The sequence below is a fragment of the Salvelinus sp. IW2-2015 genome, linkage group LG19, assembly GCF_002910315.2.
Source record: "Salvelinus sp. IW2-2015 linkage group LG19, ASM291031v2, whole genome shotgun sequence".
Taxonomy (NCBI): domain Eukaryota; kingdom Metazoa; phylum Chordata; class Actinopteri; order Salmoniformes; family Salmonidae; genus Salvelinus; species Salvelinus sp. IW2-2015.
Genome location: NC_036859.1, coordinates 18849046 through 18863926, shown reverse-complemented (window position 1 = coordinate 18863926; position 14881 = coordinate 18849046). Strand labels below are relative to the sequence as shown.

The 14881-nt window shown below is 43.4% G+C and overlaps 1 protein-coding gene across 2 annotated transcripts in view; it reads right to left on the bottom strand.

The window, feature by feature from the left end:
- LOC111979507 (solute carrier family 12 member 7) overlaps positions 1-14881 on the bottom strand; it is a 107288-nt gene that overhangs the window by 24614 nt on the left and 67793 nt on the right. For both annotated transcript variants that reach the window (XM_024010096.3, XM_024010097.2), the window contains exons 4-16: positions 8265-8411; positions 7986-8040; positions 7636-7766; positions 7179-7420; positions 6729-6940; positions 5969-6136; positions 5620-5718; positions 5427-5484; positions 4767-4941; positions 4562-4680; positions 4366-4464; positions 801-920; positions 87-191 (exon numbers count right to left, since the gene is read on the bottom strand). In XM_024010096.3, the coding sequence (XP_023865864.1) occupies positions 87-191; positions 801-920; positions 4366-4464; positions 4562-4680; positions 4767-4941; positions 5427-5484; positions 5620-5718; positions 5969-6136; positions 6729-6940; positions 7179-7420; positions 7636-7766; positions 7986-8040; positions 8265-8411 (1730 nt within the window). The remainder of the gene's footprint in view (positions 1-86; positions 192-800; positions 921-4365; positions 4465-4561; positions 4681-4766; positions 4942-5426; positions 5485-5619; positions 5719-5968; positions 6137-6728; positions 6941-7178; positions 7421-7635; positions 7767-7985; positions 8041-8264; positions 8412-14881) is intronic.

Sequence of the window (14881 nt, the reverse complement as noted above, 5' to 3'; positions counted from 1 at the left end):
AAGGGTTTTATCATCATCACTATACATTGGCCCTTAGTTCAGGAGTCATCGCCACCCTACGCTCTACACAGTTCTCAGCCTCTCACCTCCAGTTCTTAGTGTGTGTTGGCACTTCCTCCAGGCGGATCAGAGCGTAGCGAGCAGCGTTCAGGGACAGACCTCTGATCCCGTCTCCCCACTCCTTCTCTGCCCTGAGAAGAAAGAGTTAAATTATAGATTTTGTTTAACCTTTAGATAACTAGGCAAGTCAGTTAAGAACAAATTCTTATTTACGATGACGGCCTACCCCGGCCAAACCCTCCCCTAACCCAGACGACGCTGGGCCAATTGTGCGCCGCCCTATGGGACTCCCGATCACGGCCGGTTGTGATACAGCCCGGGTTGTGATACAGCCCGGGATCGAACCAGGGTCTGTAGTGAAGCCTTTAGCACTGAGATGCAGTGCCTTAGAATGCTTCGCCACTTGGGAGCCCCTGAGATCAGAGAGTGGGTTAAAAAAGGCAGGAACACTATAGGATTACAGAGATCTCACACATTAGGTAACAAAAGCAATGCACCAAACTGAAACCAATGCAATGCACCAAACTGTAACTGAAGCCAATTATAACACACAGTCCAGAACATGGGTTTAAGAAAGGGTGGGACACACGTAGAGATGTATGATACTGTGTTATATTGTATTGTGTGGGGAATGGCCACACTACATAAAAGCCGTTAGTCACTCATTTAAGTATCACAACCAATGTAATTACAATACAGTACAATGTTACTGAGCTGTTATTGGGAAACCAAACTCTTACCCTCTGTACTCAATGTACTTATAGATGCATCCTGCGATGGACATGGCTACCAGGGCATAGTACCAGGAGGAGATGAACATGAGGGAGAGACAGAGACTCATCCCCAGGAATGACAGAGTCCTGCAGGGACCAGAGAACAGGACAACAGGGGCTTATTTTTTGGATAGGCATTAGGTCAGTGTTCCTTAGTCCTGATATTTCTTGGACACCTACTTTTATTCCATACCAACACTAACACACCTGATTTAATTAATCAAGGGCTTAAGGATTAGTTGATTGGTTGAATCAGGTGGGTTAGTGCTTGGTTGAAATAAAAAACATCTAACTTTGTTTGTCACAAACGCCGAATACAACAAGTGTAGACCTTACTGTGAAATGCTTACTTACAAGCCCTTAACCAACAATGCAGTTCCAGAAAGAGTTAAGAAAATATTTACCAAATTTACTAAAGTAAAAAATAATAAAAAGTAACAAAATAAAAATAACGAGGCTATATACAGGGGGTACCGGTACTGAGTCAATGTGCGGGGGGTACAGGTTAGTCGAGGTAATTTGTACATGTATTTGATTAATTGTTCAGCGGTCTTATGGCTTGGGGGTAGAAGCTGTTAAGGAGCCTTTTGGTCCTAGACGTGGAACTCCGGTACTGCTTGACGTGCGGTAGCAGAGAGAACAGTCTATGATTTGGGTGGCTGGGGTCTTTGACAATTTTTAGGGCCTTCCTCTGACACCACCTGGTATAGAGGTCCTGGATGGCAGGAAGCTTGGCCCCAGTGATGTACTGGGCCGTACGCACTATCCTCTGTAGCGTCTTATGGTCAGACGCCCGAGCAGTTGCCATACCAGGCAGTAATGCAACCAGTTAGGATGCTCTCGATGGTGCAGCTGTAGAACTTTTTGAGGATCTGGGGACCCATACCAAACATTTTCAGTCTCCTGAGAGGGAAAAGGTGTTGTCGTGCCCTCTTCACAACTCTCTGTGTGTTTGGACCATTCTAGTTCGTTGGTGATGTGGACACCAAGGAACTTGAAACTCTCGACCCGCTCCACTACAGCCCTGTCGATGAGAATGGGGGCCTGTTCGGCCCGCCTTGTCCTGTAGTCCACGATCAGCTCCTTTGTCTTGCTCACATTGGAGGGAGAGGTTGTTGTCCTGGCACCACACTATAGGCTGTCTCATCATTGTCGGTAATCAGGCCTACCACTGTTGTGTCGTCAGCAAACTAAATGATGGTGTTTGGCCACGCAGTCGTGGATAAACAGGGAGTACAGGAGGGGACTAAGCGCAAACCTTTGAGGGGCCCCCATGTTGGGGATCAGCGTGGCAGACGTGTTGTTGCCTACCCTTACCACCTGGGGGCAGCCCGTCAGAAAGTGCAGGATACAGTTTCAGAGGGAGTTGTTTAGTCCCAGGGTCGTTARCCTAGTGATGAGCTTTGTGGGCACTATGGTGTTGAACGCTGAGTAGTCAATGAACAGCATTCTCACATAGGTGTTCCCTTTGTCCAGGTGGGAAAGGGCAGTGTGGAGTGMGATTGAGATTGCGTCATCTGTGGATCTGTTGGGACGGTATGAAAATTGGAGTGGGTCTAGGGTATCCAGGATGATGCTGTTGATGTGAGCCATGACCAGCCTTTCAAAGCACTTCATAGCTACCAACGTGAGTGCTACGGAGCGGTAATCATTTAGGCAGGTTACCTTCGCTTCCTTGGGCATAGGGACTATGGTGATCTGCTTGAAACATGTAGGTATTACAAACTTGGTCAGGGAGAGGTTGAAAATGTCAGTGCAGACACTTTCCAGTTGGTCTGCGCATGCTTTGAGTACACGTCCTGGTAATTCGTCTGGCCCCGCGGCTTTGTGAATGTTGACCTGTTTAAATGTCTTGCTCACATCGACTATCGAGAGCGTTATCACAGTTGTCCAGAACAGCTGGTGCTCTCATGCATGCTTCAGTGTTACTTGCCTCGAAGCGAGCATAAAAGGCATTTATCTCATCTGATATGCTCGGGTCACTGGGCAGCTTGCGGCTGGGTTTCCCTTTGCAGTCCGTAATAGTTTGCAAGCCCTGCCACATCCGACGAGCGTCAGAGCTGGTGTAGTAGGATTCAATCTTCATCCTGAATTGACGCTTTGCCTGTTTGATGCTTCGTCTGAGGGCGTAGCGGGATTTCTCATAAGCGTCCGGATTAGTGTCCCGCTCCTTGAAAGTGGCAGCTCTATTTTTTAGCTCGATGCGGATGTTGCCTGTAATCCATGGATTCTGGTTGGGATATGTACGTACGGTCAATGTCGGTACGACGTCCTCGATGCACTTATTGATGAAGCCTATGACTGAGGCGGTATACCCCTCAATGCCATTGGATGAATACTGTAACATATTCCAGTCTGTGCTAGTAAAACAGTCCTGTAATGTAGCATCTGCGTCATCTGACCACTTCCATATTGAGGGAGTCACTGGTACTCCCTGCTTTAGTTTTTGCCTGTAAGCAGGAATCAGGAGGATAGAATTATGGTCAGATTTGCAAATGGAGGGCATGGGAGAGCTTTGTACGCGTCTCTGTGTGTTGAGTGAAGGTGGTCTAGAGTTGTTTTTCCTCTGGTTGCACATGTGACATGCTAGTAGAAATGAGGTAAAACTGATTTAAGTTTCCCTGCATTAAAGTCCCCGGCCACTAGGAACGCCGCTTCTGGATGAGCATTTTCTTGTTTGCTTATGGCCTTATACAGCTGGTTGAATGAGGTCTTAGAGCCAGCATCGGTTTGTGGTGGTAAATAGACTGCTACAAATAATATAGATGAAAACTCTTGGTACATAGTGTGGTCTATGGTACTCCACACCTCAGGGGTGCAATACCTCGAGATTTATTTAATATTAGACATCGCGCACCAGCTGTTATTGACAAATAGATACACACCCCCACCCCTCATCTTACCAGACGTAGCTTCTCGATCCTGCCGATGCATGGAAAATTCTGCCAGCTCTATATTATCCGTGTTATCGTTCAGCCATGACTCAGTGAAACATAAGATATTACAGTTTTTAATGTCCCGTTGGTAGGATAGTCTTGATCGTATATCATCTACATTGTTTTCCAATGATTGCACATTGGCCAATAGAACGGATGGTAGTGGAGGTATAGTCACGCGCCTACGAATTCTCAGAGGGCAGCCCGACCTCCGCCCCCCTTTTCTCCGTCTTTTCTTCACGCAAATGATGGGGATTTGGACCCGTTCCCAAGAAAGCAGTATATCCTTTGCGTCGGACTTGTTAAAGAATAAATCTTCATCCAGTTCGAGGTGAGTAATTGCTATTCTGATGTCCAGAAGTTATTTTCGGCCATAAGAGACGGTAGCAGCAACATTATGTACAAAATAAGTTTAAAAAATAAGTTACAAACAACGCRAAAAAAGTAACAAAGTAGCACAGTTGGATAGGAGCTCGTAAAACGCCAGCCATCCCCTCCAGCGCCATTCTCAACAAAACCTGCACGCCTTGTGGTTCCAAAGGTCCAGAATGGAATATAATTGCATTTGGCTCTTTTGGTATGAGAAATAAACTCACCAGTGGTAAAACTTAAACCTGGGCCTCCAGTTGGGAGTGCGTAGCAGTGTCTGGACGGCACAGGCTAGGTTGACAAACAGGTAGCACATCAGGAAAAACCTGCAACCCAGCCCCACGGAAAGGACAAAGAAACGTGACTTATTTTTGACCAACAGGCTTTTGAGGCAAGATTATTCACACTGAGCTAAACACTCACATTGACAGAATGGGGGCAACAGCATCCAGTGATGCAATGAGGATTCCAATCTCACAGATACCAACAGTCATCAAGAGGGCCCAGGTAGGTTCCCCATTGGCTTTACCATGACCAAACACCTAGAGAGACAGAGACAGAGAACTAGCTGAAGTTTTTCTGTTTTCGAGATGCAAAAGCAAGGGCAGAGTCTCTAGGACCTTCTTACCTGCAGAAAGGGGACGATCCCATCGCGTGCTATGGCTTGCAACAGGCGAGGKGCGCCGGTGAGGCTCTGCAGCCCTGCCCCACAGCAGGAGAAGAAGGAGCCAATCACGATTACCCACGGAGAAGGCCATGCCAGAGTTCCAATCACCAAGTTCTTCTTAACCGAGTCCCCAAATCTGTAGCAGAAATACACACAGTTGAATGTTATACAAACACAGGTACTGTATAGTACAGGAGAGAACTAGACCTGAAGAAAGACAGGCAAATTGAGAGACATAAATCTTATCACATACTGTACACATAATGAAAAACCCAGTAATAATCTTAGGCTGATTGGGACAGAACAGCTAAACACCCTAACACATTGACATTGAACTTATTGGCACACAATGTTCTCTTTACAACGCAGTCTGTTTACGTGTGGTCTTTCCTTCTAAATGCGCAACAAGGGGGTATGTGTATGATGTGTAAGTATTTGATATAGAAATGGTACAGAGCAGTAAAGGCTTCCGCATCAAAGGTACATAATGACATAAGCTATTTCCAAGTTGTAAATAATAATAGTTCTTACTTGGAAGTACTAACTGTGGAATAATAGATGTATTTTATATAGCGCTTTTCACTATAAAGATAATCACAACGACGCTTAAATAGTACTTACTTGTCTCTCAAAACGACACCCTCGATACAGGCACCAAATAGGACCACACAGGTCATGTCTGGGAGTTGTTTTTAAGATAGATATAGTGCACACTCTCTCTCACACACACACACAGACACACACAGACAGACACAGACAGACACAGACAGACACAGACAGACACAGACAGACACACAGGTTTCCCCAAGGATACAAATAAAAGAAGTGGTTGCTATGGCCAGGATGGTGCCGATGGGAATCGATCTCTGGGCATCTCGCAGGTCTCCAGATCTGTTGGAGCCCGCCATGATTCCTGTGATGGAAACACACATACCGTACCAGTCAAACGTTTGGACACACCTACTCATTCCAGGGTTTTTCTTGATTTTTACTATTTTCTACATTGTAAAATAATAGTGAAGACATCAAAAAATACATAGTTCTTCCAAACCTCAAGTTACAGTAGCACCCCAACAATCTGCATGAGGGTGACAATCAATCAATAATGTTATATTATGGTAGTTACATTATGTCTATGGTGCCAATATGGTCTCTATACCAACCTGTGACAGAGGGGAAGTAGATTCCCACCAGCAGAGTGAAGAAGGTGGAGATGTCGTTGAAGATGTAAGGCTTGTAGATATCTCTGGAGTTATCCTGGACTGGGACAGACGACTGATTCTTCTTCTCTACCAACATCCCACTGGGCCCGTAGTCACCCCACATGTTGTCTACGGGGGACACAGAGGAGTCACATTATAGTAGACTATAAACTGTTGATATCCAAATCTTTTGTCATTAGCCATTTAAACATTTGTACTATGCAATAACACATGTATTCCAATTGAGAAATAACACAAAAAAAAACTAATATACTTTGATTTCCTAATTCTAACAGGTTGAGAAGACAAACCAAGAATTTGTATAAGGATCCCCATTAGCCGCTGCCAAGGCAGCAGCTATGGTTCCTGGGGTCCAAACAAGATTAAAGCAACTACGTCACCATATTTTTTTGATAAAACAGTACATTATATAACACATTATTAACCCACTACTCTACAATACAACATGTATAATACCACAATACTATACCACAGTAATATTACAACATTACAATGTACGTGTGTGTTAGCATGTGTATGTGCCTGTGTGTGTCTTCCCAGTTTGCTTTGTTCATGATAATACTATGATAAATGATATGACCATGGTAAGTGAGTAACTAGTAGTAAGAATGTAGAAGGCCTGGTAACATTTTTACTGTGTAGGTCTCCACCAGGCCTATCCAGTGTAGCAATGTTCACCAGACATTGGGTTGTGGCTGACCTTTGATGACCCCGCTGAGCAGGCCTGGGATGCCCTGGATCTCAGTCACGTTGTTCAGGGTAAAATATTCATCACAGGTAGCGTTGAGGTGGGGGCTGCCACAGAACAGCTTCCACAGCTCGGTGGTGTATGTCACGTTCTTGATCACCTCCGTCTTCATACACTTCTCAAAGTTGTGGTTCTGCAAGGAACGGTTCCCCAGGAGACAGATTCTGTAGAAAACATACATCTATGAGGATCTTCTTGTGTAAAGAATTAAGAAAATTTTCCTTTTGGCCACTGTAACCGCTGTAAAGAGTCTATTCATATGTGTCGCACTGATATCGGGCCTATAAGATCAGATGACTGATGATGGTCCTATAAAGTGTGCCTATTACTCTAACGAGACACACACAGGCACAAGCATTTCCTATGCCAATAGACTAACTAGAACTTATAAATCGGACTCACGGATAGTCGGGTGGTTCTATGACGGTCTTGATGACTCCAGCGTAGATGGCCATGATGGAGAGCACCACACAGGCCAGGAAGACCAGGGCCAGCTTGTTGACATATTTGACCCCCACAAACACCACTAGAGCCATAAGTGCCAGACAGCAGGTCCCATACACACGCATGTTATTCAGCATGGCCTCCGTCTCGTCCTCCTTCTTCTCCGCCACAAACACTGCAGTGTTCGGCACGATGTACGTCTGGAACAAGAATAGGAGTCAACTAGGACACTAGCTTTATGAACATTGGTTGGGCCTGACCATGTGACATGTCCAGAAAAATTCTGGGCCACTGTTATAGGCTATAACAAGGTAACAATTCCTGGAAGAGTCATGTGGTCATTAAAAACTCCTGTCTCAAAACTTTGTGCATGTCCTACATTATATCATGACCAGGCAGTCTGTTTCATCCTTACCAGTAGGATTTCAATGGTACCCAGAATGTACATGGACCCAGCGAATGTGGTGCCCAGGTAGAAGCACAAGCCCACAGCCCCACCAAACTCTGGACCCAAAGACCTGGAGATCATGTAGTAGGAGCCTCCAGCTGCATGGGGCAAGAGAACAGATCCATGTAAAGCGACTAGAAAATAACAAAAAAGTATCCACAGAATATATAGAGCATATGTCATACATTTAATAGTAAATAAACCACCAAGGTAAAACATTGACAGTACTATAGCGTTAAATAACCATGTCTCCATAAAAACACAGGTTGAGGTTTCTTATTCAAGGTGAAAATAAGTTGAAGTTGAACTGGCATTACCTGGCACTACACCATTTGTTGCAATAGCGCTCATTGATATCGCTGTCAGCATGGTCTGTAAGGGAGGAAAAAAATTCAAAATACTAGCATTGTTGGGTGTATGGATACAACTTCCTCAGTGAGTAAAAAATGAGATGACTAAGATCGACAGAGAATACTACAGTATAGTACCTGAAACTCCCTAAAATAAATGAAAGTAAATAGTCATACTAGATGTATTGTACACCTATATTCTTCACACCATAGTACTCTTACATAGTTCTATAGAAAAGTACTCACACAGGTGCAGCACATGACGACAATAGCGAAGGACTCCATGATGCCAGCGGTGCCAACGATCCAGGTGAGACGCAGGAAGAGGATGACTCCCAGGATGTTCTGCATGCAGGGCAGGTACACACCGATGAAGGTGCCCATCTGAGAACTCTAGAGGTGCCAATGCAGAGGGCCAGGGAAGAGGTGAAGTAGGATTAGTAGGAGTCAGGTTATGGTACAGTAGGGCCTTGTATGGTATACTGATAACGCCGCAATACAGCATACAATACAACATTGTACAATCCTGTCCAATTTTTTTAATTTATTTTTWATTTATTGAATATTAAAACATACAATCTACCTGCAGTGAAGCGGCTCAACATTTACATTACATTCAGTCATCTAATCAGAGCGGTCCAAAGAAGCAACCAGGGTCAACGCCCTGCCCAAGGGCACGTCGACAGATCTCCCACCAAGTCAAAACGGGGACCCGAACCAGCGACCTATCGGCCACCGGCCCAAGCTCCCGACCTCCAGGCCACGAACCCTCCAAGATCTCCCCGACAGTTGCCCCTCAACCATCCGAGACTCCAGCCCCTTTCCTGATGATGCTGTTTTTATTCCTCCGCCAGTTTTGATCCTTTATATTGGGCAGACAAACCAGTTCCTTACCTCCTCCTGCTATCTTTTCAGGGGGATGAAATTGGAATTTAACCAGCTCTGCAATCCTCGTTTGAAAAAGAGAAATGCTTTGAAAAAGGTTTCATTTTCAATTAAATCTAAAATTTGACATCAATCTGCACAAAGGCAAAAAGGCCATTTTGGGTTCAAGTAAAAGTTTTGTATAAATGAAGCTTTTAGAGAGAGGATTAGTGCTTTTATATTTAATAATCTCAACTAACCCAGTTCATATTCTTTATATAGATAGGCACACTTTAGCTTGTCTGGTTTAGAAACACAGATAAAGCGAAATATTTTTCTCTCATATGATTTCAAAAAAGAATCAGCAGTAGTAGCAGCGCCATAAGTAAGTGAGTAAACTGAGATATGACTAAGGAGTTAAATCAGGGCAATTTTTCCATAAATAGATAGGTATTTACCTCTCCATGGTTGAAGGATCTTGTCTATTTTTACTCGTTTTCTATTGAAATTCATTGTGGAGAGCTCATTTATATCTTTTGTGATATGAATACCAAGTATGTCTACTTCACCGTCAGCCCATTTTATAGGTAAACTGCTGGGTAATGTAAAAGTTGTATTTTTTAAAGATCCAAAACGTAATATGGTACACTTAGGTTTTAGTCCAGAGTCCAGAAAAGTGATGAGACATTACAGGGATCTAGCTTGCAGACTTAATACAAAACTTGAGTCATCGGCATACATTTAGTTTTCAAACCTTGGAATTCTAATCCTCTAATGTTGTTATTTGATTTTAATAGCTAGCATTTTGATGGCCATAATGAATATACAGTCGTGGCCAAAAGTTGAGAATGACACAAATATTAATTTCCACAAAGTTGCTGCTTCAGTGTCTTTAGATATTTTTGTCAGATGTTACTATGGAATACTGAAGTATAATTACAAGCATTTCATAAGTGTCAAAGGCTTTTATTGACAATTACATGAAGTTGATGCAAAGAGTCAATATTTGCAGTGCTGACCCTTCTTTTTCAAGACCTCTGCAATCCGCCCTGGCATGCTGTCAATTAACTTCTGGGCCACATCCTGACTGATGGCAGCCCATTCTTGCATAATCAATGCTTGGAGTTTGTCCAGAATTTGTGGGTTTTGTTTGTCCACGCCTCTTGAGGATTGACCACAAGTTCTCAATGGGATTAAGGTCTGGGGAGTTTCCTGACCATGGACTAGAGGTCGACCGATTATGATTTTTCAACGCCGATACCGATTATTGGAGGACCAAAAAAGCCGATACCGATTAATCGGCCGATTTTTTTTATTTATTTGTAATTGACAATTACAACAATACTGAATGAACACTTATTTTAACTTAATATAATACATCAATAAAATCAATTTAAATAATGAAACATGTTCAATTTGGTTATATAATGCAAAAACAAAGTTTTGGAGAAGAAAGTAAAGTGCATATGTGCTCAGAACATATGAAAGATGAGAACATATGAAAGCTGGTGGTTCCTTTTAACATGAGTCTTCAAATATCCCAGGTAAGAAGTTTTAGGTTGTAGTTATTATAGGAATTATAAGACTATTTCCCTCTATACCATTTGTATTTCATTAACCTTTGACTATTGGATGTTCTATACGCACTTTAGTATTGCCAGTGTAACAGTATAGCTTCCGTCCCTCTCCTCGCTCCTCCCTGGGCTCGAACCAGCAACACACACGACAACAGCCACCATCGAAGCAGCGTTACCCATGCAGAGCAAGGGGAACAACTACTAGAAGGCTCAGAGCGAGTGACGTTTGAAACGCTATTAGCGCGCGCTAACTAGCTAGCCATTTCACATCGGTTCACCAGCCTCATCTCGGGAGTTGATAGGCTTGAAGTCATAAACAGCGCAATGCTTGACGCACAACGAAGAGCTGCTGGCAAAACGCACGAAAGGGCTGTTTGAATGAATGTTTACGCGCCTGCTTCTGCCTACCACCGCTCAGGCAGATACTTAGATACTTGTATGCTCAGTCAGATTATATGCAACGCAGGACACGCTAGATAATATCTAGTAATATCATCAACCATGTGTAGTTAACTAGTGGTTATGATTGATTGTTTTTTATAAGATAAGTTTAATTCTAGCTAGCAACTTATCTTGGCTTACTGCATTCGCGTAACAGGCAGTCTCCTTGTGGAGTGAACGAGAGAGAGGCAGGTCGTTATTGCGTTGGACTAGTTAACTGTATGGTTGCAAGATTGGGTCCCCCGGCTGACAAGGTGAACATCTGTCGTTCTGCCCTGACAGGCAGTTAACCCACCGTTCCTAGGCCGTCATTGAAAATAAGAATGTGTTCTTAACTGACTTGCCTGTTAAATAAAAGGTATAAAAAATAATATAGGCAAATCGGCGACACAACTACCGATTTCCGATTGTATGAAAACTTGAAATCGGCCCTAATTAATCGGCCATTCCGATATCGTCGACCTCTACCATGGACCCAAAATATTGATGTTTTGTGCCCCGATCCACTTAGTTATCACTTTTGCCTTATGGCAAGGTGCTCCATCATGCTGGAAAAGGCATGTTCGTCACCAAACTGTTCCTGGATGGTTGGGAGAAGTTGCTCTCGGAGGATGTGTTGGTACAATTCTTTATTCATGGCTGTGTTCTTAGGCAAATTTGTGAGTGAGCCCACTCCCTTGGCTGAGAAGCAACCCCACACATGAATGGTCTCTGGATGCTTTACTGTTGGCATGCACAGGACTGATGGTAGCGCTCACCTTGTCTTCTCCGGACAAGCTTTTTTCCGGATCCCCAAACAATCGGAAAGGGGATTCATCAGAGAAAATGACTTTACAGTCCAATCCCTGTACCTTTTGCAGAATATCAGTCTGTCCCTGATGTTTTTCCTGGAGAGAAGTGGCTTCTTTGCTGCCCTTCTTGACACCAGGCCATCCTCCAAAAGTCTTCGCCTCACTGTGCGTGCAGATGCACTCACACCTGCCTGCTGCCATTCCTGAGCAAGCTCTGTACTGGTGGTGCCCCGATTCCGCAGCTGAATCAACTTTAGGAGACGGTCCTGGCGCTTGCTGCGCCCTGAAGCCTTCTTCACAACATTGAACCGCTCTCCTTGAAGTTCTTGATGATCCGATAAATGGTTGATTTAGGTGCAATCTTACTGGCAGCAATATCCTTGCCTGTGAAGGCCTTTTTCTGCAACGCAATGATGACAGCACGTGTTTCCTTGCAGGCAGCCATGGTTGACAGAGGAAGACAATGATTCCAAGCACCACCCTCCTTTTGAAGCTTCCAGTCTGTTATTCGAACTCAATCAGCATGACAGAGTGATCTCCAGCCTTGTCCTCATCAACACTCACACCTGTGTTAACGAGAGAATCACTGACATGATGAAAGCTGGTCCTTTTGTGGCAGGGCTGAAATGCAGTGAAAATGTTTTTGGGGGATTCAGTTCATTTGCATGGCAAAGAAGACTTTGCAATTAATTGCAATTCATCTGATCACTCTTCATAACATTCTGGAGTATATGCAAATTGCCATCATACAAACTGAGGCAGCAGACTTTGTGAAAATTAATATTTGTGTCATTCTCAAACTTTGGGCCACGACTGTATATGGTGACAGCGGACCCCTTGATTAACTCCTCTTGACAATTTAAAACTCTGAGAGTAGCCGCTATTTACTATTTTACACCTAGTGTTGCTTTACATTACCTTTTATTTATTTTTATTTAATTTGACCCCCTTTTCTCCCCAATTTTCGTGGTATCCAATCGCTAGTAATTACTATCTTGTCTCATCGCTACAACTCCCGTACGGGCTCGGGAGAGACGAAGGTCGAGTCATGCGTCCTCCCAAGCACAACCCAACCAAGCCGCCTGTTTCTTAACCTCTACTTCATCACCCTCCCGGATCCGGGATCCTCATCAAAAAAGCTGACTAGCATAGCCTAGCCTAACGGGACAGGGATATCATATAATATAATTTTCATGAAATCACAAGTCCAATACAGCAAATGAAGATAAACATCTTGTGAATCCAGCCATCATTTCGCTTTTTAAAATGTTTTACAGCGAAAACACAATATGTATTTCTATTAGCTAACCACAATAGCCAAACACACAACCGCATATTTTCACCATGTTTCCACCGCCTAGGTAGCATTCACAAAACTGACAAAATAGAGATAAAATTAGTCACTAACCAAGAAACAACTTCATCAGATGACAGTCTTATAACATGTTATACAATACTTTATGTTTTGTTCGAAATGTGCATATTTGAGGTATAAATCATAGTTTTACATTGCAGCCACCATCAAAAATAGTACCAAAGCAGCCAGAATAATTACAGAGAGCAACGTGAATCAATAAATACTCATCATAATACATTTATGAAAAATACATGGTGTACAAGCAAATGAAAGATAACCATCTTGTGAATCCAGCCAATATTTCCGATTTTTTAAGTGTTTTACAGCGAAAACACAATATGAATTATATTGCTTACCACAATAGCCAAACACACAAACACATTTATTCACCGCAAAGGTAGCTTTCGCAAAAACCAGCAAAAGATATAAAATGAATCACTAACCTTTGGACAACTTCATCAGATGACAGTCTTATAACATCATGTTATACAATACATTTATGTTTTGTTCGAAAATGTGCATATTTAGAGCTGCAAATCCTGGTTATACATTGTGAATATGTAGCAACTTTCCCCAGAATATTTTGGACACTCACCTAATCTGACCAAAGAACTCTCATAAACTATACATAAAAATACTTGTTGTATGGCAAATGAAAGATACACTGGTTCTTAATGCAACCGCTGTGTTAGATTTAAAAAAAATAACTTTACTACAACATACAAAAAGCATTATTGTGAGACAGCGCTCACATATTCTACCCCCTGTTGGAATACGAAATAACATCATAAATTGTGTCCTTAACTTTTTGCTGAGCTTCCATCAGAATATTGTACAAGGAGTCCTATTTCCAGAATAAATCGTTGTTTGGTTTTAGAATGTCCATTTCTTCTGTCGAATTCGCGCCACAATGCTAGCCAAGGTTGCTAACATTCCCATCYTCTCTTGGCGCAAAGAACGKAAAACTCCAAAAGTCCCAATAAACGTTGAATAAACTGATAAAACKCGGTTGAAAAAACCTACTTTATGATGTTATTATCAYATGTATCAAATAAAATCAGAGCCGGAGATATTCGCCGTGTATACCGAACGCTTTTCAGAAGACAATGTCGAGCTCCCCAGCGCGCCGTCGAAGACAAAGACAATACCGGACCTGTCACTCCAAAAGCTCTTGTTCGGCCTCAGATCAAGCTAGACACCCCATTCCACCTTCCACTGCCTGTTGACATCTAGTGGAAGGCATATGAAGGAAGGCATATGGAAGGCATATGAAGTGCATGCATATCGATAAATAAAAGCCAGTTGAATAGGCAGGCCCTGAAACAGAGCCTCGTTTTCAGATTTTTCACTTCCTGTATGGAAGTTTGCTGCCAAATGAGTTCTGTTTTCCTCACAGATATAATTCAAATAGTTTTAGAAACTTGAGTGTTTTCTATCCAATAGTAATAATAATTTGCATATTGTATGATCTAGAACAGAGTACGATTGTATGATCTAGAACAGGCACGATTTTTTCCAAAGTGAAAACAGCGCCCCCATATTGACAAGAAGTTTTAACACAGTGCGCCTCCAACCCGGAAGCCAGCCGCACCAATGTGTCGGAGGAAACACCGTGCACCCTGCCCCCTTAGCTAGCGCGCACTGTGCCCGGCCCGCCACAGGAGTCGCTGGAGCGCGATGAGACAAGGATATCCCTGCCGGCCAAACCCTCCCTAACCCGGACGATGCTAGGCCAATTGTGCGTCGCCCCACGGACCTCCCGGTCGCGGCCGGCTGCGACAGAGCCTGGGCGCGAACCCAGAGACTCTGGTGGCACAGCTAGCGCTGCGATGC